Below are 25,322 nucleotides of genomic sequence, written 5' to 3'. Positions count from 1 at the left end.
ACATTCCCTCTTCTCTCTTTCTATTTCAAGGCAAGCCCCCTCCCCCCCTCTCTCTCGTCTCTTCTCCTTGCTGCACATCCAAGTCCTCTCTCTCTCTCTCTTCTTTTTCTTCTTCTCCCTCTCAGCTTCTAGGCCTTTGTTCTCTCTCTTAGCTTCCAAGGCAAGCCTTTCCATTGGAAGTTTAAACATAAAAGAATAACTTTGGTATCCCCATCTTCGGATAAATAATGAAGGAGAATAAATCGTGACATTTACAAGCATTCTCCTGTGCACAAAAAGAATATGCCATACATAATAGAAATGTAAATTCACTCCCCTCTTGACTGACTGGATATTAAAGACCTTGTCAACAATTTTTTGCTACCATTGATACTTTTGTGATCTAAAAGGGTTTCAGTCTACATATACATAAATCACATGGCAGTCATTAAATTATACAGAATCTGGAAACCAGCGGTGTGTACAAATGAGTTGGCTTTGGACACAATTTTTTGCAATTAGGGGGCCGCGCAATCACGCCTAGTCACGCTAAGCCAACTTACAATTACAGATAAGCCATCACCTAGTCAATAACCAAGCACAACCTCAATAGAAAACCTCATTTGCAGGGGTTCATCCTTCCAAGCTCAAGTTATCTCACCTCCCCATTCCCAATACCCTACTTCCATAACAGCTAGCAGCACTCATTATATCATATACATTGCAATTCAAGCGTCAATACTAACGAGTAAATTGACACCGGCAGCTTCCTGATAGCAGAAACAAAAATCTGAAATAATTTACATCTGAAGAGAAGTTGAAAACTGCACCCAAATAAGTGGGATATATCCCGTTGCCTTGTGACAATGAGCAAAAGAGACTTTCACCATTTTTATAGTCTATGCCTCTACAGCAGGCGGTATTGAGCTAAGATCCAGTTCATCAAGGGAAAGACCCAGGTTTCCCAAAGCTGTGTCTGATCTGAAACCAAAGCCACCACCCTGCAACAAATAGCAAGCTAACATCAGCTGCTTATATCCACACGAAGGGTCAAAATTGTACGACCGCCTCAACGAGGATCGAAGTTACACAACTCCATATCATTGGACAAGCTACACCAACTTTACCACAGGACCAAATCACACTCACCTCTTGAGTCATACGCAGCTCTTCAGCCCGAGCTGCAGCCTCCGCTTGAGCTACTCTTTGCCGGAATGTCTGGGCCATGTCCTCTGCCTGCAAAAGGCACCACCCAATTAAACACAAAATATGCATTACATGAACTCTGATACTAGCAATGTAGCTTAATGGGACTTACCGATTCATACACGAGCGATGGATTACGCAACATATCTCCAGGTGTGGGTTCTAATTTCTTAGTAGATAAGCTGATCCTCCCTCTTTCACGGTCTTGACTTAAAATCATAACCTGTATCAAGCAACATATGCCCATGATTAGTCAATACCTCTGAAAGCAGAATGCAATTTTTTGTGATTCTTGTCTTTGTCAGAGCAACAAACTCAGCCCTCATCTGAAAATTTAAAACAGTACAGCACTGTCAAAACTATAAAAGTACTGTATTTTAAAATGCAGGAAAAGACTAGAACAACAGACAAAACAAAAGTGTTGGAAGAAAATAAGGGTCACTGGAGCCCCCAAATAAGGATAAAGGGGTAGAACACCGGCAAGAAGATGGGTATGAGCGGGGTATAGAATCGAGCTGCCATGGTAGATCTAGGAACTATGTTACTTGCCGCCTCCCATCCGGGGAAGACGTTCCCATGTCAGCCCTTTGTCCAAAACGGTGTTCCAGACGTTTCAAATATCGGACCATTCCCTTGGTAGCTATGCTATAAATAGCATCCCTTGGGGTCTTTAGAGCAATCACTTGGAGCTCTTCAATAGCCACTTCCACTATCTGCTCGCATGGCCGGAGGAGATATGTAGTACTAGCAAGATTGGGAACCCATTCTGGTGCTGGATCTGAGCAGCCTTAGTGTAGATGTGGGTTACACTGAGGTACAATTTTATACTTTGATCTATCTATATTTGGTCATAATACCTGGCTGAATTGTGTGTGTTCCACTTTACTTGCGTGCACATGCTAGGCATGATCTAAGGCTAGTATGATCTGTGCGCACCCATCATTCCACTGCGGGGGGTTTGGATACAGCAAGCCAGCCCTAGTATGTCTGACAGCTTGAAGGTAAGCAGTGTTTAGTACCTTCACCCACATCTTTGGTTAAGCTCTGTAGAGGTCCTCTTTGCATTCTACCTGCTGTATATTTCCAGGTCTGAGTCTCTGTTTTGTGCACAAGGTGTATAGTGATTAAAGTGACTTGTAAGGTATAGACTTTTTAAACTTCCTTGCCTACTAGCCCCCCCTTCCACACTTCTGTTCCTCCTTTCTTTCTGGTGCTCCTCTCTGCTTCACCCACTTCTGTTCCTTCCCTGCTACCCCAGCCCGCCCTGCAGCATGTCACTGGTTGCTTGGCCCAGTTTTTGCGCTCGTCTTGCTTGCACCCCCCCCCCCTTCTCTGCCCCATAGCTGCACTAGGGCTGGGGCACCTGCTCTCAGCCCATCCAGTCCTCTAAGCGCCCATCGGGTTTCTCTGCCAGCCAGAAGCTGGGCTGTACTGTCCAAGGGCATATACCTTCATAAACTAGAATATTTCCAATCTTACAAGTTAAATTTTTTATAGAACAAGCAAAAGAACCAAGGAAATTTTATTAAAACAAGTGAGTAAATGAGAAAAATAAAAAAGAAGGGAAAGAACTTTAGTAAGCAAAGCTACACTTATATTCTCATCAATAGCCAAGCATAAGGTGCCATCTGTGTTTTGAAAGTTTCTGGAATATCTTGGGTACCCCGAGCTGGGCTGTACTGTCCAAGGGCAGCCGGTCTTGCTCCCCCGTTTGCAGCCCCTTCAAGGCCCTTTTAAGTCTCGTTGTGATCGGCACTCTCTTGGTGGAACTGCTCCTATGTGCTCTTCTTTGAGAGGGGGGCATCCTAGCTTGTCCTTGGTAAACTTTAAGTTTTTAAAGTCTCCTCTAGCAATCCATGAGTCACCCCAGACCTTTGCATTGTCCCCAAAATGGTCCTCTACTACCTGTATTTAGGAAATGGTCCTCTACTACCTGTTATTAGGAACATAACACATTCAAGGTTCCTATTCTGACATCTCTTGCTCCCAAACACATTCAGACCACATGTCTTCTAGTGAGCTCTTCCTGGTCCACAATGTGGAGTGCCAGAGTCGGGCAAGCAAGATGTAATCTCTCGCAATCTGTTCCACTACTGGGGACCATACCTATAGACCTCATCTCCAAAGAAGGTCCCGCTTGCAAATATCTTCTTCTGAAAACACAAGGAGTCCACCAAGCTGCCCACCTGGAACTCCTACCTAAGGATCAATCTCTATGGTTTCTGCCATGGTCATGAAACCCGAGCACACTTCAGCTCACCATGGTGGGGTAGTGAAGACAGACAGCTCGAGCTCAAGGTCCATCATAAAGTGTCGTTGTGTTCCTTGACTAATGGTCAATAGATACGTTCATATTACAAACCTTTCCTACTTTGGACAGTCAAAATGATTAAAGCCCTCGGTTGGATCAACTCACCTTAAGCTTATCGCCTGGCTGCAACACATTCTCAACATCTGTGATTCTGTCATGGCTGATTTGGCTAATGTGCAACAGGCCACTAATACCTCCAATGTCAATAAATGCTCCATATGGCTTGACACTTTGAACGATACCTTCAACAACAGATCCTACACTTAAAGATGTTTGATTTTCCACCAAGGCCTTCTTGTTGCTCAAAACAAGTCGAGTCTGCTCCTCATCGACCTCCATAAACTTAAGAGGGATGACTTTGTCTAATAAGTCTTCCGGTGTTGACCTCTACACATGCAAAAAAAATTTTAACTAAGGAAAAATAAATATGCTAATGAACCAACAGGATAAACTGATGAGGAAAGGTGGAAATTAGAAACACTCACTGACGACACTTGAGAGAAGGGTACAAAACCTCTTAGTCCCTCTATAGCTACCACAACACCACCTCTGTTTGCAGAAAGGACCTGAAAAACATCCAGCCCAAGCTAAGAGAGGAAAAAAGGAGAAATTGTACATGATTTATTCATAATCATCAACTCGATTCGGAAGACCAATAATCTTTTACATTTACAAGCTGAAAGCATGAAGAACTAGCTACAAATACTAAAATCGCACTTTAAACATACCAAGAAGGACAACCATATTAGCGCTCCATATGCATGATTGATATAAGGGAGACCCAATCAACCATACATTGTAACAAAGGGGCTGGTTAGTTGCTATTTTTAGTAAGCTTCTAAGAAGTTGTTTATCCCATATACAATCTTGTATCTTACAGCCAGCCCTGGAACTATAAATAGGGCTCCTGCTGTACTTCATTTGTACATAGCATTGATCATTCAACCATCATTAATGTGATTCTCACAGCTGAGTGTTTGCTCATGCTGAATTCTAAGGAGGCCAATCTTCCTGTCCTTGTGCAGCCCCTCACAAGCCCTGTTGTCGGGTCCATCCCATGACCTGCACTCTTTGAAGGTACTCGCTGATGTTTTTTCCTGCAATACTATCCTAGACTGGATCAGCTAGCTAAATGCACATTTTCCAGTTCAGTCTATGGTCATTTACTGTTCACCAGTTGGGGATTGGTCAGGGAACCCGGAATAGTGCAGTCAGTGGTCAGTTTAGCTACAGATAACCAGAAATAGGGCTAGTCCTGTTGCATACATGCTGGCTCATGCAATAGTCAACATATCAATCAATCGAAAGGATTCAGAAAATTCTGCTATAACGCTTCACAAATCCAACCTGAAGAACAAAACACAAAGAAAGTGCAACTTTGCCTGTGTAATTAACATCAAATATGCATGTCATCATCTTGTGCTTGAGCTACAACACCACCATGACACAAATCAAAAAAATGCCCAAACAGCATAAAGCAGCATCCTTATTTCCCTACATATGATATCAAAAGAGAAACAAGAAACAACACACTAGAAAACACAAGTCAAATGAAGTAATCTCTAGATGAAACTTCGCCTCAATGTTTCCTACCAAGAGTCTTTGAATGTATGGTTTAAGGGATTCAGTTGCCTGAAAGCAATATCAAGCATAAGGACATATGTCATCTTCCTTACTAAGTAAGCGATATACCAACATATTTTGAACCTTTTTGTAAAGGACACAATAAGGGGCGTGTGAGAAATGAAAGGGGGGTGCACAACGGCGAAGGAGAAACAACTTGCTAAACTGTTGTATTCAGAATAAGAAGCTGAAATGAAGTACGAGGGATAACCCTAGGGTGCAGGTTAAGACCCTTAAAACAACTACCTCAACCATTAACCGTGACTAAGGGGAAAACAGCTCAATGAGGAAAAAAGTGCCCCTAGCCTTATTAGTAACCTTACATTGATTTGCAATACCCCCCTGTAGGAACAATGTCCTAATGTACACGTTGTGATCTCAATCACCAAAAAGTTTCAAACTTTTCTCGAGTTAGTAGCCATGAAACACAGGATTTTGTGATATTGCAATAGCACTCTAACTGTTAGTGAGGATTGGAGTGGGAGACTCCAATGATGCATGTAGATCTATCTACAAGCAATCATCGCAACCAAATACACTCAATTGTTGTTGTGAAAGCTGCCCTTTACTCAGCTTCACAAGAGGAGGTAGCAACGGTTGATTGTTTCTTACTCGACCATGACATGCATGAAATAGTTTCCACTGGCTGACTGCCAAGTATCATAATCACCAGCCCAATTTGAGTCGTTCTAAGCATGCAACTGCAAGTCATCCCCCTTGGGAAACATCAATCCCATGAACATGTGGGCAGAAACCACGCTTAATAACTTGCCAATGTATTGTCCTTGGGCTGGGCATAAGCCTACTCAGCTACGACATTGCAAACTAAAATTCCTCTAACGGGATAAGAAGAAATGTTGGCGCAAGGAACTTTCTTGACAACAGGAGTAGACAATTTGTCAAAACAAGTCCGTTCTGGAGGTTATGTGCCTGGTTGCACAACTGTCAAAATACCACGTGTCAGTAATCTCTTTGACACTGGATGAGTAAGACTCCCAATAGCTGCGAGTGAAGAATGCCCAAACATGCTCTACAAAGTTGGCAGTGCATCATCCTTACTAGCATCCAAATGTGAAGAATCTGCAACTGCCATGCCAGACTCTTTCTTTTCTCCCTTGCAATCCTCTTTGGACACTCAAAGATATGGTGACCTGACTTTTTGTAGTGATAGCATTTGCCCTTTTTCTTGGGCTATCTGCGTCCTTCTGGTTCTTTCCAGATGCCTTTCCTGCAGCATGCTTTGGCTGAAAACCAGCCAACTTTCATTTTACTTTGTATTTAGCAACAAAATCCTACTCTCCACCACGGGTATTACCTAATATGGTTTTCCGCATCTGCTGCTCCTGCAACAGAAGTCTCACAAGCTCCTGAAAGGTGAGTTGGCTCGGATTACCCGGGCAAATTGAGGGACATGAAAAGACAAATACAATTCCGACAGGGAGTTCAAAGTTGTGGAGAGACAAGCTGAGCATCTGAAATAACTTCGTCAATGTTTAGAAGTTGCTCCCTGTAATCGTGGATTTCAGTCACATGGCCGGACGTTGAGTGTCCTTATTGCATCCTTACTGAATCAAGATCCCATTTTAGAAATGAGACCTTTGCCTCATTGCAGGCTTGATACAATGCTTCCAAATTGCCCCAAAGTCTTACAACCTCTTCATTGAAAGTACAATTATAGACAAGGCATGTGCATCTTGGGCGTCCCATCTTCTCTAATCAATGTCTGCTGCCCCTGGCCGGCTTGCTGCCCCCCAAGGCCAGCACCTCTACTAGCTCCTTGTTGCAGAAGAGTGCCTGGCGCTATAGCTCCAAGACGAGCTTCATCGCCTATCACGAAATTCCAGAATCCTTTTGAAACCAAAAGATTTTTTGAAGCTCCAAAGAGTATACTCTTGAGCGGGGATTCCAGACACATCACCAGGATTTTGAACCATCTCAAAGAAATGCACAAATATATGGCCTCTAAAAAATTCACTTGCTGTGAATTAAAATTGCACCAACAGTATGCATTGCTCCACAAGCCAATGCTTGGCCAAAGTCTGCACAATCTCACACAAGTACCAACAAATGCAAACGATGGAGACAAAAAGCCTTGAGGGAAAAAGAAACTCGAAATGCAAGCAAAGCTGAGGACTGAGCAGGAAAGTTGCAGCCTGTAAAGCATCCAAAAAACTGCAATATCCTCCTTCAAAACAGCTCCAGAACAGGTCTAGACAGCTGATGTAACTTCCAGATTAAGATTTGCTACAGGAATTCAAAACAGGAAGCAGCCTGTTTGAGACCCTTAAAAACATATCCAAAACCCTAAAAATGGGGAAGGAACAGATCCAAGAACCTAAAAACAGGTCTAGAAACACCTCAGAACATGTCGCCCTGGTCAGACACGACTGCAGCAGCTCAAAGTCAGCAAAAAGACCTGCAGAAATGTGTCAAACTGATCTACAATAGTAAGGAATGACTGCAGCAGGTGGCGGCTGCGTAACAGCCATACAGTCCCAACCGTTGAAAACAGCTCCAGGACCTGAAAACAATAGTCCCAAACGAGACAAACAACAAAAGCACCTCAAACACAGTAAATCTGTAGACAATTTTCACAAAAACAGGGGCGGCTTGATGTAGAGCAGTTCCAGCAGCTCTCTCCCAATGCCAAAACTGAAGGCAGCTGACTGAAATTCTGTTGTCCAGCACAGTTCCTCGCGAAAAAATTGAGGGTTTTCACAACAGAGATGCTTGCCTAGGAGGAGCCAAAGGCAGCCTGACATTTGTAAGAAATGAAAGAGGGGTGCACAAAGATGAAGGGGGAACAACTGCCTGAACTGTTGTATTGAGAATGAGAAGGAAATGAAGTAGGTGTAGGTTAAGACCCTACAAACAACTTATTCAACCATTAACCGTGTTTAAGGGGGGAACCTCAATGAGGTAAAAAGTGCCCCTAGCCTTGTTACTAACCTAACATTGACATCTACCTTGATGTTTCCAACAAGACGGAAAATCTAGAAATGTGCAAATCTAGCATGAGCACATGGTATTCTTCCCTCAGGAGTGGCCGAAAACTCCTAGCTTTATAAGCCCATAACTTTTGATCATGAAAGCAAAACACAGTCATGTCAATCAAATCAAATGGCAAGAGATGATCTACACGAATGTAGGCCATTATATGGGCTATCCATAGGTGCCACTCATTCCTTGGTATGTGCCTTGTAGGCCTAATTAGGAGCAGTTAGGACAGTTGGTACAGTTAGCACATGTACCAGTTTGCATTGCCAATTGGTGCTTTTGCCTTGCATTTTTGCACTATGGCTGGCAATAAGGATGATTTTGTTAGAAATGGACCAACAAAGGGTACGCGTAGCGGAAGATTGATAGAATAGCCCAGGAGCTCACACTGTGTGTGTGTGTGTGGGAGTAGAATCACAAACTTCCTTAACTTATGTGCATCCATAGATGTGCAGATTAGTAAATAGACAATGATCCAGCCAGATATAGAAACCACCAAAAGAATATATTTCCATCCAAAGCTTATGAACACAATACCAAAGAGATAGATCCAAAGTCCCACCAGAGCGTGGTCCTTTAATCTTACCAAAAGGTACTTCTACTACCAGCCTCAAGGCTAGCAAGAGGGTGGTAAAACACTAACCAAACAAAAGCCTTCACAAAAGAATACTCAGCAAACACTCCACAGACAAATAGGGGAGCTAGAGCACTCCTGCACAAATACAAAGACACAGACTCGCCCCAAAGCCTTTGGCACCCCTTTCGATATTTCTTTGTTAATTGAATAGTGCCACAAAGAGATTACATAGTAAATACCAACTCCCAAACGCATTCAATGCTCTTCCCTCACTCAGAGGCATCCATATCACAACACATTAGCCCTACTAGGCTCTACTATCACACCCATGTGATCATAAGCATCCATACTCAATGCAAACACCTGCATTTAACATGGGAGCCATCATTTACAGCCCAAACAAGGCCACACGCTCCTCAATCAATCACAAGTGTTCAGTCATTCACTCGGATACCCAAACAATAGTTGAAAGCATAACTGAGCTGCCCCCGGTGCTCAAAAGCACAAACAATATCTGCAAGCATACATTGTGATCACTCTGCCAAGCAAGTCTCTTCAAAAACATGGCCCATTGCTCTCGGGCAATCACTAGAGAGCATGTGTGAACCCTTTTTCAGCCCAAAGTTCATCTCAAGCTCTTGCACGAGCCAATGCACAACTCTCTACTAGCTTTTTGCTCATGTGGCCATGTAGCGGGATACACCCAGCTCCTTGGATCCCAAATGCTTGCACACGCAGCCAAAAGCCTCACGGAGCCCATCCACTGTCCGTACACCCGAGAAATGATTGACTCGTATGACTGTCCGTACCAGGGTTTTGTATGACTGTCCGTACAAACAATTATTACTTGTGCAGCCCAACCGTACAGCTGCATTCAATGCTTCCGCAGCCCTTCCGTAATGTCGCCTTTGAAGCCTGCGCAGTTGTCTGTACTGCCGTACACATCCATACGTAGCCGGTGGCCATTAATGATCCGTACAAGCCAGCCCCTTCCGTATTTGCAATATTTGCTAGAGATGCAGCAAATGCCACCAGATAGACTACCTTATAGAGCATGGACTGCCAGCACAAAGCTTCAAAAGAATCACAAAAGTAAGATCATCTGTACAGGGTGGGCAACAGACACAAGGAAATGGTTCAGCCGATGGAAAGTAGATGCATACTTGACCATGCCCCCTGAAAAAGGTCACCATGCAAGAATTTCAAATGTCCCTATTGAGCACTTTGCAGACCCACTGGTTGACAAATGAAAAGAGGACAAAACTGGAGTATTATCAAGACAACATCATGCTGGTCTACATACATGTCCATGGAGGCCTCTGCTCAGCCCTACATTAGCACACCTATTCCCCTTCTCTATCGCAGAAATATAGCTAGGTTTCGCACCAGATCTCATACGCTTGCTATAGAGAAGGGAGCTTGGATGCATCAGCCCAGACACGCGAGAGTTTGTACTCTCTGCGACTTGCAGTCAGTGGAGATGGAGGCACATGTAGCTTTACAGTGCCCCCGATATGCACATATTAGGGAGGACTACCAACAGACACTGGAGGACTCTGCTCAGTTGACATCAATTCTCTCTACTGCCTCTCCAGTAGCGTTGGGATCTTTTGTCACCCGTCTTTTTACATGTCGTCAGGAACTCATAGATTCCTGACCCCTCTTTTTTAGGAGACTTTCTTTACATTGTATTGAGATGGTTCCATGGGTCATTTTTGCCCCCCGTGGACGTTAATAAATTCTACTTCTACTTCTACATTAGTATTTCAGTTTATGACATATGTGTTTTCTAGTACTCAACGAGGGCCTTAGCGAGCCCTTCGCTCCAGCCCACTATGGCTTGTATGAGTTTTTCCGCACTTTTGTCCCATAGGCCCGCAAGGCCTCCCGGGGACGTTAATACATCTCTCTCTCTCTCTCTCTCTCTCTCTCTCTCTCTCTCTTCCGTGCAAAAACCAACCTCCATGAGGCCGACTCCTTCTACGTAATCCGCCCCCGCGCCATTCTTTTCCGTCAACTCTCTTTGCCCAGGGCCTTCCTTTCCAAAAAGGTATGCATGGGCTTGCCACGTGGCAGCCCATGCCTTGGGTTGCCCCCAAGGGCCTCATTTGCTCCTAGGCCCCGTCTACTGGGGCCTTTTAAAAAAGGCCACCGATGACCAACTTAAAAGGCCTAAGGTTTTTGGGCCCCTCTTGGCCCTAAACCTTTTAGTTGCCCCCAAGGCACAATTTCCTACGGGGGAAACTTGCACACCCCTAGGCCGTGACCTCCCCACTTGATTCCCAGGGTCGAGGCCACATGCAAGCATTAAAACTCATGCCCTCCTGACATATAGCCTTCAAAACAAGACACTATCGCAAGAAGTCAAAGTTAAAGATTGTGAGTCTTCACTTGACAAATAGTGCCGGTGCTTGGTGGGGAGCTGCAGAAGAGGCTCCAAAGACATGGAAAGACTTTGAGAATCAGTTTCTCCCCAATAATTTCTTTGATGATGTTCATACAGCCTGGGAAAGTGTATGCATGGCAGCCTCTGACACCATTGAGGCGTATAATCAAAAGTTTTGGACAGCTTATCTTCAAATCATGCCCTTCGAAGAAATTTCAGAAAAGACGAAGCTTTGGAAGTATCGAGTGGGATTGCTTCCCAACATACGAACTCAAGTAAGCATTGATCCAAAGAGGACGAAGCTTTGAGATTTGATGCATTCAGCTTCCGTGGTTGAACTGCTAAGGGAAGACCTCCTTCAAACTATGGCAGAAAAAGGAAAGGGTGTGGATACTAGGAAGAGGGTTGTGGCACCAACCCAAGGTTCAAAGAGATTTCAGGCCCATTCAAGCCTTTCAAAGGGAAGTCAAAGTTTACTCCAAAACAGATTGAAGCCTTTTGAAAGGAAGGTAAGTGTTTCCATTGTGGAAAAGAACGGCATATGGCTGACCAATGCCCCGAAAGGCTTGCAAGTCCAAGTGAGCAAAAAGCGCCAAGAGAACCGCCGAAGCCTATGGCAGGAGAGTCCCCGATATGTTGAGCAGAACAACAAAACCAAGAAACCAAGAGCTTTGCCTCGCATGGGGTAAAGTAAGAGATCAGAATGCTTTAATTCTTTTTTATCCGGGAGCTACTGATAATTTCACTCTCAGAAGATCTAGCTTTGAGGCTAGGAATTAAGAGAGAAGAATTGGGATTATCTTTGGATGCAGAGCATGTTTTTGAAGGGGATCCAGTCAAAGTGACACCTTTAATTGGAAAGCTCAGAATTCATGTACAGGGTTATGTGGACCACAAAGAGTTTTATGTTTCACCTCTCAAGCATTATGACGCTATTTTGGGTATGTCGTGGTTCCATAGAAAGGAGGTAGAAGCAAGAACTCTCAGTTTTGTGCATCGGAATAAGCAACACAAGATTTTTGGTCAAGGAAAGAGGCGAAACCATTCCAGCTGTATCAAATATTTCCATTGCTAAATCAATAAAATCTGCAATTTCTGCGTATATGGTCTTTGTTAAAGAAAAAGAGAGTGAACCTCAAGTGGAAATAAGTCCTTTAGAAAAAGAAAATTTTCAGTTTCTCGAATCTTTCAAAGATTGTTTTTCAGATTCTCTACCAGGAGAGCTTCCTCTAGAACGGCCTGAAGATCATGTTATAGAGCTCCTTCCAAGAAGTGAGTCCCCGAATCGAACGCCTTATCGTGTGAGAGCAGCCCAGACTGAAGAAATTATGGCACAGGTACAAGATTAGCTCTCCAAAGGACTTACCAGGCCCAGTTCCTCACCCTTTTGTTCATCAAAGCTTAGTTCAAAAGAAGGATGGCTCTTATCATATGTGTGGATTATAGAGCTCTTAATAAAATGACAGTCAAAAACACAGGTTTCCAATCCCTCGCATAGACGATATTTGGACAGACTGAAAAGGACCACGATTCTCAGCCGTATTGAGTTAATCAGATAAGGATCCACCCACAAGATGTCCATAAGACAGCTTTTCGGACCACTTTTGGACTTTATGAGTTTTTCGCGATGCCTTTTGGGCTTACCAATGCACCAGTATGATGGACAAAATTTTCAAATCTTACAGGCACTTTACACGTTGGTCTTTTCTAAGACAGAAAAAGAGCACAAAGAGCACTTGGCTACTGTGTTCCAAGAACTTAGAAATCATAAGCTTTTTATTAATGCCAAAAAGAGTGAATTCTTTCTTGACGAGATTCATTAGCCCAAGACACATTAACCAAGGAAGGGATTCAAATGGATCCAACCAAGATTAAAGCTATACATGAATGGATAGAGCTCACCTCGGTACATGAAGTACGCAGCTTTCTTGGGCTTTGTTCCTATTACAGATGCTTCATCAGACACTTTGCTGATACAGCAACCCCCTTACATGACTTGACCAAGAAAAATGCACTTTTCAGGTGGGGAGAAAGACAAAGGACAGCTTTTAATACTCTCAAAGAAAAGCTAACAACCGAGCCTATTCTCATTGTTCCAGATTTACAGAAACCGTTTGATATGGACTGCGATGCATGTGGAGAGTGTGTGGGAGGTGCCCTCCATAAAGAAGGTCGGGTTATAGCTTATAAAAGCAGGAGGCTGCGTGATGCCGAGATGTTTTTCGGTGTGTATGAGAAAGGGATGCTAGCAGTTATTCTGTTGGAATGGTCACCTCCCCATCTGTAAGCCCCCATGTGAGGAGAGCATGGGGGGGGGTGAACCTAGGACAAGAAAGAGGGAGGGGGCTGCCACATGGGCAGCACCTCACACAAAGAAAGGAGAGTACCTGGCAGAAGAAAGCTTGCCTCGAGGGCAGATCTGGAAGAGAATGGCCAGGTGACTGTCAAGGACAGAGCAAAGCAAATCTGCACACCCTCTCCATCGAAGGCGCGATGATGTCAGCCACTGTACGGATCTGGACGGGCTGCTGCAGGGCAGTGTACAGAAGGTGTACGCACAGGACATGGCACCGGCAAAGGGCTGCAGCATGACGCAACATGGCGGAGGTCTATGGGCAGATATACAGCCTGCAGGAGGGTCTCCAGCAGCAACTAAGGGCAGCCTAGCAGCAGCCCAAAAGGGCTTGGCTAGAGCCCTTATATAGGGCTGGTTGGACCAGCCAACCAGGTCGGCCAGCAAGTAGACTGGTTGGCCAGTCTGGTCGGCCAGGATGAGGCTGGCTGGTCAGTTTTATGACAGCCCCTTGGGGGACTATAAAAGGAGAGGCCTCAGGCCTCATTTCATATCCAGCAGAGCAGCTTTGGGAGGAGCAGAAAGGAGCAGCACATCCACCATCCTTGGTCCTCTACACAGGAAGTGAAGGAGAGAGGTGTTGCTGCAGACTTAGCTCCAGAAAGAGGCTGAACGTAGACTGTCTTCTAGGGCAGAAGGTTGCTGAGATCATCATCACTTGGAGCAGCCCTCAGGACAGCAGACAGGAGCAACATAGGGGGAGCCTTAGGCCTACATTCAGGAGGACAAGGTGACCTAGGAGAAGCTGCAGACTGAGCTAGAGTGGCTGCACACCTTGGCTGGCTTCCGGACAGCAAGGTGGAAGGGATCTAGAGTCTACATATGCTCGACGTGGAGCATGCAGGCTCAGAGATCTAGAAGTGCCAGGCTTGTAGTTGAAGAACCTTTTGGTATTGTATCCTGTCCTAGTTTCTGGACGGACGGAAATATAAAGTGTTGCTTCTATATTTGTCTCTGAGCATTCTCTATTTACTGGCTTGCACATCTATGCACATAAGTTAAGAAGTTAGTGATTCCACACCCCACATCACACTGTGTGAGCTCCTGGGCATTACTATCAGTCTTTCACTGTGCGTACCCTCTGTTGGGTTCATGCTTTAAATATTTGGAAGCATCATCTTCTTGGAGCTGACTTTACAGTCAAGACCGACCACCAGAGCCTCAAGTATTTCTTGACTCAGACCAAGATCTCCAAAAAGCAGATGAAGTGGGTAAATTTTCTGTCCATGTTTCATTTTCATATTGTCTATACTCCAGGAGCTCGGAACAGAGTTGTGAATGCTTTATCTAGAAGGCCTAAAGTGAATAATGTCACCATAGCATATCACCGGGACTTGGAGGCCATGAAAGAGCTTTATTTACAGGATCCAGATTTCAGAGAGACCATGAGAAATATTCAGCAGGGAGTATTATCCAGCTAGTATACACTGAAAGACAGATTTCTCATGAAAGATGATCATCTTTGTGTGACTCAAGACATGCGAGCCAAAGTTTTGGAAGAATGTCATGCTCCTCCTCATGCAGGGCATCGAGGTATTTTGTCTACTACACAAGCCATTGAGAGATATTTCTTTTGGCCAGGGATGCAGAAACACATTCACAAGTTTGTAACCGAATGTCTTACGTGCCAAAAGGTAAAGTATGATAGACACAAGACCCCAAGACTTCTCATACCGCTGCCCATAATGTAGGGACCATGGGAAAGTATTGCAATGGATTTCATCTTTGATTTTCCTAGATCCAAATACGGGAATGATGGGATCTCAACCATTATTGACAGGTTCAGCAAACAAGCCCATTTCATTCCAGTAAGAAAAACTATTAAGGCAAACCACATGGCCAGAGTATTTTTGGCCCAGATCTTCAAGCACCATGGGATGCCTAAGTCGATTGTTGGTAATCAAGACCCCAGGATGACTATTTTATTTTGGAGAGCATTATTTGATAATATGGAGACGAAGTTGGACTTTTCATCTTCTTTTCACCCTCAGTTAGATGGACAAGGTGAGAATCACAATTCCACAGTATTGAATCTTCTCAAGTGTTATGCCTCTGAGCAAAAGGTTGAATGGAAAAAGTATCTTCCTCTCGTGGAATTTGCATACAATAACACTGTTCATAGCCCCATTCGAAGTTATTTATGGAAAGGTGATTATGCCATCTATCCTCTAAACAAAAGACAAGATATTTGCAGCCGACCAGTATGTCCAAGACTTAGATACAGCTTTCTCTCAAGTTTGGACAGCAATTGAAAGATCTCAACAAAAGCAAAAGAAGGCAGCAGACAAGCACCAAAGGGAGATGAATCTCCAAGAAGGAGATTAGGTGTTACTAAATTTTGACAAAGCACGGCTCAGAAAGATGAAAGGAAAAGAGAAAGTACACCCAAAGTTGTCTCCCAGGTATTATGGACCATTCATAGTTAGTGAGTCCATAAATGAAGTCGCTTTTCAACTAGAGCTTCCCGAGACTTGGAAGATTCACAATGTTTTTCATGTGAGTCCTCTAAAGAAGTATCAAGGACCAGAACCCACATAACCAATTCAAGAAGAGCCACCTGCAGTGGAAGAGATGGAGGAGATCCTCCAACCAGAACAAATTGTATATCATGATGAAGAACGGACCCAGAGGCCAAATTATCCGTAGATACCTTGTCAAGTTTAAGAATTATTCAGCACTTGATGCCAAGAGAATAGATGAGAAATTCTTCTCAAAGTATCCTCAAGTTCTACACTTGTATCAAGAAGCATTTCAGTTGAGGATAACTGTTTAGAAGCCGAGCCAAAACAAATTGTATATCATGATGAAGAAAGGACCCAAAGGGGCGATTTCATCTGGTTTGGGTTTCAATATTGTGCATAGGGCCATTGACCAAGAGAGAGCTGAAAATTCAGGAGCCCAAAAAGGTTCCCCGTTGGCTCCTTGACACTCTGAACGACAGCAAACAAGATGCTTCTCTGCCAGCCCGTACTAGAGCAGCTGAAAGTCTATGTTACCCAACCTCCTGGCTTTGAGGTTGCACGTTCTGAAAGCAAGGTATGCCAGTTAAACAAAGCCATCTATGGATTGAAACAGGCACCCCGGCCTTGGTATTCAAGGATACATGCTCATTTGCTAAGTCTTGGCTTTCAGAACAGCCCTGCAGAGACTATCCTTTACATCCGTAACATGTTGAGCAAATTGCAGCTTTTAAGCTTGACTTGCAAAAGACATTTTCTATGTCTGATCTTGGTCTTTTGCATTATTATCTGGGCGTTCAATTTGCTAGCAGTGAGGGGAGTATTTTGATGTCACAATCCAAGTATATTGGACATCTTTTGCAGCGTTTGCAGTTTGAGGATTGCAAGCCAGTATCCACACCATTAGAGCCTGGTTTTCATTTCTCATCTAAGGATGGTAGTGGTGCACGTGATCTCACTCTCTATCAGTAGGCAGTTGGTTGTTTGATTTATTTATGCCTTACTAGACCCTATCCTCAGTATGATGTTTGACAATTTGAGCAAATACATGCACAGCCCCTCTAAACACCATTGGCAGGTCGTGCTCAGCATTTAAGCCTTCTCTATGAGGCCAATTCTTCACTTATCATGCATGGATTCACTGATAGTGATTGGGCTAGCTGTTCCGACACCATTGTGTCACATAGTGGCAATTGTTTCATGCTTGGTACTTCATGCATCTCTTGGTTCAACAAGAAGCAGACTACAATTGCTACTTCTAGTTGTGAGGCTGAGTACAAAGCAGCTTTTACAGCTACAGTGGAGAGTGTTTGGCTCCAAAAGTTACTTGCAGATCTTCATGTATGCTAGACTACTACTACCGTCATCTTCACTGATAGTCAAAGTGCAACTTTTACAGCTACAGTGGAGAGTGTTTGGCTCCAAAAGTTACCTACAGATCTTCATGTAAGACTACTCCTACCATGATCTTCACTATGTCAGAGAGAGATTATCAACAAGTCATATTCAAGTGTTGGCAGATCTTTTTACGAAGGCTCCTCCGCAACCTTGAGTTTGAAGCTTTCCAACAATCTTTAAACTCAATACCTTTTGTGACTTGATCTGTTATACTCTGTACATTCATAGGTTACTATATCCCTACACAAAGAACATGTGCAACCATGACATTAGTCCTTTACGTATTCTGAGACGTGTCCAAGATACTTCAGCCCATACCATGGAGGGGGTTTGTAGGCCATTCTATGGGCTACCCATAGGTGCCACTCATTCTTTGGTATGTTCCTTGTAGGCCTAGTTAGGGGCGGTTAGGACACTTGGTACAATTAGCACATGTACGAGTTAGTACAATAAGTACCACTAGACACCTTGTCCTAGGAGGGGGTTTGTAGTCCATTCTATGGGCTATCCATAGGTGCCACTCATTCTTTGGTATGTTCCTTGTAGGCCTAGTTAGGAGCAATTAGGACACTTGGTACAGTTAGCACATCTACTAGTTAGTACGATAAGTACCACTAGGAGACCTTGTCCTAGGACCTCGTATTTGTCTTCATTGCTTCATCTCTTGTGCTTCCATTGCTTGCCCTAGTCTACAATGAATACATCATACCCTAAATATTGTATATCAAGAGTATTATCAAATTTAAACATGTTTATGAATATATGCTTAAATTTAATTCCAACTTAAATCAAACAAAAGCATACAAAGCCATTAACTTTCACAATTCAAAACATCAAATATAATAACCTATATCATGGCATCTGCAGCCCATTCCATGGGCTGCCTACATGGCAACCCTGCAGCCCACAGCAGCAGCAGAAAACAGGTCTACAAGATATACAGCAGGTACAGGTGTACGACAGGCCTGTGCAGTCCAGCAGAGGGCTGACATCAGCCAGTACAGCAGCTTGCATCAGCAAAACAGCAGACGTACATGTTGGCAGAGCCTGTACTGATTGGCAGAGCAGGCAGTGATGGGGAAAATAAGTGGCATACTTAGCCTCATGGACCTGAGGCTACTCAACAGGTAAGGACCTCAAAGGTATCCTTAAAGTCCTAAGGCAGCTTTGTTTAATCCACCGAAGTATTATTACATACATCCAATCTGATGCCAATTCCTTCAATAGCTTCCCAATTACAAGGAACAAGGGGAAATGGCAATAGAACACCTTGAAGAAACAATAAATAGTCAAAATCGGAATCTATGAACACATTAATACTTTAAAAATGACGTGTGAGGGAGGGAGCATGATGTTGGGGTACAAGCCCACCTATAAGGCCCAAAATGAGGAGAGCCCAAGGGCTTCTCACCTATATAGGCAAGTATGGATGAATGGGCACAAGAACCAGATGTCACATGGCCACGTGACTGCGGTCCTTGGGCTGCCATGTGGGCAGCAATAAAGAGGCTGTCAAATGGGCAGAGGGTGCTGGTCATGGCGCCATCCTATGAACAGCATAATGAGAAGCCATTTTGGCTGGATCAGCTGCCATATGTGCTGCAGGAGATGATGCATGGATATGTCTGGCCTGGAAGAGGGCACATCTGATGCATGTCAGAAACTAGAGGCTATGGAGGGCCCTGACTACAGCTGGATCAAAGGACCTAACTTTGGGCTGGAATCAACTTATAGGCCTGACCAGGATCGGCCAAACTTGCTCATCGGCCAGGGCACAGACCAAGTCAGTTGGGTCTGGATAGGGTGGCCTGGGACTGGGCCACTCAGCCTACAGACTGCTGGCCGCGCACATGCAATACTGCATGCATTTAGACAACCTTACATCTAACTATGTGATAACTTCTGCATTCCATGCTTGCCTTGGAGAGGACCTTCCCATGCAAGCATGATCATGTGTTATTGCAACAACATGAGTCTGGAGATTTGTGCCTCAGCTTCACACTTCCAAAGCTTCATCAATGTTCCATCCCCTAAAGTGAGATATCGAAGCTTGTGTATTATGTGTGCGTGTGGATATGTATGTGTGAGAGCATTTGTTTACACTATCGTCTACACCCACTGTTGGATCTTGACGATGTAACCCCCTAGGTAAGGAAACCGCATATTCTAATCAAGATTTTTCGATGATTCAAGAAGGGTAGATTGGGGATGCCTTGTGTGAAATTTGATGCTCTGACCTTCCCACCATGGCAATTGATTCCAAAGAGTCATAACAAGTTCAAAGGTACTTGCGAAAGTAGCAGTGCAAGACGAATGCTTCCATATAGAAATATGGCTTCCTTTTAAAGGATGATTTCAAGTTTGGGGATAGGATTTGATATAATGGTTCAAAAAAGGGGAAACATGCATAGATCGTAATCTCAAGCAAGCATTCAATAGAGTAACACTCAACCACCAATGATTTGGGACGAAATCCAACCCAATTCATAACAAAACTCTCAGCACCTTGTATAAACAAAACCCAATTCATAAACAAAACCATAAAGTTGTGCGGTACACAATTGCCAGTAAATATTTGTTAAATCATCAAAAGGAAGCCTAGAATTGGAATTGCTTGCAAAGGAAGCACTAGAACCAGAGAAAAATCTAATCAAGATTTTTTGATGATTCAAGAGAGGTAGACTAGGGATGCCTTGTGTGAAATTTGATGCTCTCAAATGCAAGGAAATCTTGCACAAATTCGCCCTAGTATCCTGAGGCTGACTATAATACTAACAAATGCAACGAAATGTCATTAGAACTTACTTTGTCTACGCTTATAGATTCTTTATGACCTTAAGTGAGACGAATTTCAACAATGCCAACATAGGCTCCAAAGGTGGTAGGTTGCAGAGTCACTATCCAGCTATAGGTTTTGTACATCAACCCTCTCCGGTTCTTAAGTTGTAGACTATTTTGAAGCAAGGTTCTTGTGAGAAGTGCAGCGGAAAAGAACGGAAGAGAGAGAGAAAGATAGCACGCCTCACACACACACACTGAGAAGAAGAGAAAGGAGAGACAGGCACAGGAGAGCTGCAAGTGATCTCTGGAGAAAACCCCACTACAACTGAGGGAAAACCTCGGAACCAACAGGCTGCTCGAGAGCTCTGACAAACAGCTCAACAACCACAACAGACCAAGGCACAGAGAGTGGATGAACTGTACCACACTTCCGCCCTAAGACGACTCTACAGGCAGGCACAGCTGCTCCACTGAGGTGGCTGTGCTGCTCCACTGGATGCTCCAAAGAAGGCTGAGGGGGGGGCTATATAGCCCCCCAGCCCCTCTAGTCGGCTGGCATAGGGCAGGGCCAACCAGCCTGCCTAGTGGCCGACCCAACAGGCCTACATGGCCGACTCTCCAGCCCTACAAAAGGGCTCCTCAGGGCTCTATATCAGGGCTGAGACCCTGCTGCAAACAGGCCGACCTGGCCAGGTGGGCAGACCCACCAGCAAGACTCCTACACATAGGGCTCAAGCCCACTGCCTAAGCACATGCCAAGTGGCCAACCAGCAGGTTGGACCACCACAACAAGAGCAGCATCTGCTGGGCCCTACACAACTGCCCACAGAGCTGCCTACAAGGCCACCTCCACTGGCACAAAAGGGCACCTCCACAGCAAGCCTCTAGGGCATGAGTACGGCCCACCACGGGGTCAACACCTATCCTCACGGGGGGGGGGGGGGGGGGGGCAGGCACACCCACAGCTCAGGCCCTAGCTCATCTACGCTAGCCTCTCACTGGGCAGGCACACCCATAGGCAAGGCCCTCTCTCTCTACATGGTGACATCAGGAGATGACCTCTAACAGTTCTACGATAGCATACTAGGTCACATGGTAGCAAGAGGTTGCATCAAATACGTAGGCCCTTACATGGCTTTAACAACATGCTTATAAGGTAGATTTATTGAGGTCTAGTTCGGGATGTTACCAAGGAGTGACATCAATGAGGCTTAAGCGTGCTTTCATAATCTCACATAGGATGTTGTTGGAGCTATTCGTTTGTCCCAAAGGTCATAGCTTGCAAATACATGCAAGTGATTAATAGGTGCATGTCTACCTGCCGAAGTGGCAAATACGCATCAAGTTCTACGAGAAAACTAGCAGTGTGCACAAGTGGCATGCATGCAAGGCCATGCATAGAGCCCTGTGGTCATGAAGTATAAGTGTATACATGTTTTGTCCTCCTCTAACTAGTCTACAGACCCTTGTGCCTTGCATACAGTCTAGCCATGAATGCACACTTTGGATCCAATCCATAAAGTCTTGGAGAATTCCTCAGCTATATGAGATATTTTCAGTCACTTGGACTTCTTCCCAAAAACGTGTGATCCTCCCTAAACTCTGATGCTTCTCCTCCTGTTAGAACGGTTTCAGATTCAAGGGTGCTCAGTTTTCAGTTGTGCAGTCCAAATGTCATCGGTTATATACACCCAAAAGCAACCAAATTTGAGCTCATGTTGAAGTGGTGAAGGTGCTGGGAAACTTAAACATCCTCATATCCCTGCTCTACTTTATAGTTCCAAGCAAAAGCTTCAAATCAGTATGGATTGACAGCAGCACTTGAGGAAGAGCTGAGGTCCTTGAGCCAGATGAGGGGGACGAAAAACATACATAAAGGAAGAAAATCCACCCAAAAGTAGAACAACAATGCTGTACATAAGAATGAATCCAGACTATAACCATAACAAATTCACTCCTCTTGAAATGTGGTTCTGATCTGAGAAACAGTGAGTCTGATCTGAGATGGCAGTCCCTCTAGGCTTTTCAGCAGGTCACTCTACCTGTAGATCTGATTTCTTGCGGAACCTTTAAAAGTTGGTCATTCATACCATAGCCCAAATTGCAGTTTTGACCTTTCATACAATGTAAGCTATGAAAGTCATCGGAAACATCCCACTAAAACAGAGTTACATTCTTTAAAAACTCTGAACCAATTCTGCAACTGCCAACTCACACAACCAAGCCAGATTTGCTACTTCCGGTACTGCAAAATGTAAAAGATTAGTGATCATTATAAAATTACTTGCACAGCAAAAGACAGTACTTACAAGGCCCTTGACAATAGCATCTTCTGCCTGAAGTTGCCTGCAGCGTTCCCATGCTAAGTCATATTGAAGCTTCCGAAGACTAAGAATCATGCGCCCATTTTCATCGTCATCCCTGAGTATGTGAAACTCCTCTTCCACACCTGGATAAAGGCCTATTTCTTCAACACTTTTTAGCCTGAGAATGGAGGCCTCAGCTAGAGGTAAAAAGGCTGGTGCTTTAGCACCAATATCAATCAGCGCTCCATTATTATCTGCTAAAAATACAACCCCTTTCACCTGCGAAAGCAGGACATAAGTCAATTGTCATAGCTGTCACTACACATTCAAGTATTCAAAACTTCAACCACCCTAACATAAGGGAATTCATTATACGTACAAAAATCAAGAAGACTCCCTCAAGCTTGCTATCCCTATCAATCAATCAGCTTCAGTTCACTTCCCTGCCACTTTTAATTCTCTACACTCAGTCACTAATCCTACGTACTTTAGAGCAGAGCCAGAGCCTGTGTGACTCACCAAATTAAGTGGCTTCAAATGTTCTCGTGAGTTGACGAGCACTACTTCAGGCAGCCTAAGTTTTTGAAAGGCATTCAAATATACACTCACAAAGGTTCCCTATCTTCGTAACCCCCCTTTAAAACGAGAGGTTAACCAGGCAAACAAGCTCGCAGAATCCAAACAGTTTTTTTGCAGGCAACCTAGCTTTAAAAGAGACTCAAGGCATTCAAACACAAACACCCAGACAAGTCTCCAATCTACAAAGCTTGCAGGCAACCTAGCTTTGAAAAGGCATTCAAACGTACAGCCAAACAGGCCTCCAATCTACATAATCCCCATCTGACATGAGAGGTGAACCTAGACAAAAGCTTCTCACACAGTCATTCATGAGGGTTTCCTTTTGAACATCAATAGCACTCTCGGGTGATCTCACATTAAAAGAAGGTTGTGGAACTTTTACAAGTTCTCAAAAAGAGGCATACAAAACTAATATATACCTAGATGAATCCAGAAACATTCCCAAACTCATCCTCTAAAAACACAACATAGTGCAGTTTCAATCTCATGATAGTCACTCACAAGGGACTAGCTACTATGACATCCCCACTGACGTCATCAGCGCCCAACAGTGGGTGTAGACCATAGTATAAAAATATGCTCTCACACATACAAATCCACACACCCACACATACTTGAGCATCCATTTATACAAAGTCTTCGTACTGAGTTTCTGTCGGCACTCCGGAGGTGAAGGGCAGACTCAGCCATGATGAAGGCTAGCACTAAAGGAGAAGGATCAGGCTAGATTCTTAAATGAGAACTTCAAAGGACATTTACAAAGCATCTTCCAATATTATGTGAATACAAGCGCATCAACTCGTATTTTGTGTTAATTCCAATCTCTAAAGGTTATTGGTTTTCACAGTGAGAGATCACTTACACACGCAGTTCACTAATACTGTCCGGAAACATACAAGCTAAAACACCAGGTTTCGATTAGACTCAAATTTCAATTTCTTTACAGGGGGGCAAACGTATTTATTGGCCCGAGTTCCTCTCTCTTGTAATTTCTTGACAATTTGCTTAACGTGTCTCTATTTTGGAGCAGCCCCTATATCGGGCATCCTGCAAGAGCTATATACAAGTTCCACTCACGGGTAATTCTCTTGCTTGTAGGAACAGCTTCTTTTGTGTTGTACTATGAGAGTATCAGTATTAGATAAAAGACGGACTGCCACTACGGGGTTGACGCAGTCAAAACCACGCGGCGGCAGTTTACACCAACGCCCCAAATAGGATGAGGGTTTACCATATCTCCAATCTCAAAGCTGAAATCGTATTTGGATAAAGCCTCCGAAAACTCTTCCTGGGTGAACGTTAATCCTTCCAGTGGATTCTCCACTGCTCTCAGCCAGCGCTGCTCAGCTTCTGCGAGCAAGTTATCCTTCTTCTTTGGGTTGACGAGCGACGTGACGCAGTGCACTCTGCTGACGTCTTTGGGAGCCCATCCATTGTTAAGCACTCGCTTTCCGGCGAGGCCACTGCTTCTAAAACCGAGGTAGGGGTTGGGGCTGAGGCCGAGAGGTTCTTTGAGGGCACCAGCTGAGGCAGCGACGTGCTGGACGGCAGCCATGGGAGAAGAAGAAGATAGATGGGGGGGGGGCCGGGGGGCTAAGCTAAGCGAGCAGCATTGATCGGATAGGCCACACACGCTATGCTGTAATCTCCGACCCAAGTTCATTTTACCACACTTGACTTGGTTCATGCCTTGGATCATTCGAGTGTACACCTTTCATATGGATCTTGCTCACTCAGCTCAACATGATCACACACCTGTCTTTGTGTGTGAGGGTAATAGTCACTGGATCACCATCATGCTCGAAATGCACACTGTAGATAGCATAGGTTAACATCATTTATTGGTCTGCAATCCATACATGATCCTTAAGTTCAACCTACAATTTACGGACATTTGTGGGGTTCGGAGGATCAAGAGGCCTTGGGAAGAAAGGACATTACAATTGGCTCTTAAGTCATCCTCTATGCACATGAGAGGTTCAACTTAGTAAAGATGATGTTGACTTGCATGAAGGGGTTACCTCCCGTTTCACCGTGTCTTTCACTTTGCCCAAGCATGTCCCTCTATGGGGTTAAGCACTACCACATCCTCATGTGTTATAGTTTGTACATGACCCATGCAAATTCTTTTGTGCATGCTATAATTATTGATTTTCAGCTTGCTATTATAAATTACTATTAATAGGTAGTGGGAGTAGCGCGCTATGAACTAGCAATGGTTGTAGGTCTTCAAACACTTATTGTAAACTTGTAGAAAACTATGTCTCAAATGTCATCATAAGATAATTGAGTTTGTAGCAAAGACCACATCTCTACTAAGAAAAACCCTTTGAGTGTGAGGATGTAGAGATATTATCCCTTGTTTTC

At 44.2% G+C, this 25,322-nt stretch overlaps 1 protein-coding gene across 1 annotated transcript; it reads right to left on the bottom strand.

The window, feature by feature from the left end:
• Positions 1-323: 323 nt before the first annotated feature.
• On the bottom strand, positions 324-24,643 carry LOC147896446 (small ribosomal subunit protein bS1c-like). The gene is made up of 7 exons (XM_087381662.1): positions 24,187-24,643; positions 22,380-22,655; positions 3,982-4,062; positions 3,602-3,883; positions 1,298-1,408; positions 1,129-1,215; positions 324-980 (listed from the first exon to the last, which is right to left on the bottom strand). The coding sequence occupies exons 1-7, from the start codon at positions 24,640-24,642 to the stop codon at positions 879-881; spliced, it is 1,395 nt and encodes a 464-aa protein (XP_087237788.1). The 5' UTR covers position 24,643; the 3' UTR covers positions 324-878.
• Positions 24,644-25,322: the final 679 nt, after the last annotated feature.

Source organism: Dipteris shenzhenensis, chromosome 11 (genome assembly GCF_047967505.1).
Source record: "Dipteris shenzhenensis isolate YYH24624 ecotype China chromosome 11, Dip_SZ_1.0, whole genome shotgun sequence".
In the NCBI taxonomy this organism is placed as follows: Eukaryota; Viridiplantae; Streptophyta; class Polypodiopsida; order Gleicheniales; family Dipteridaceae; genus Dipteris; species Dipteris shenzhenensis.
This window is presented reverse-complemented; position numbering and strand designations above follow the sequence as displayed.

Bases quoted from the DNA above. Each gene is read 5' to 3' on its own strand.
- LOC147896446 (XM_087381662.1), bottom strand. From the start codon at position 24,642: ATGAACCAAGTCAAGTGTGGTAAAATGAACTTGGGTCGGAGATTACAG. The intron at 4,063-22,379 runs GTAAGTACTGTC...GATGTTTTTCAG, and splicing joins ATGCTATTGTCAAGGGCCTT to GTCCTTTCTGCAAACAGAGG. The intron at 1,216-1,297 runs GTAAGTCCCATT...TGCCTTTTGCAG, and splicing joins CATCGCTCGTGTATGAATCG to GCAGAGGACATGGCCCAGAC.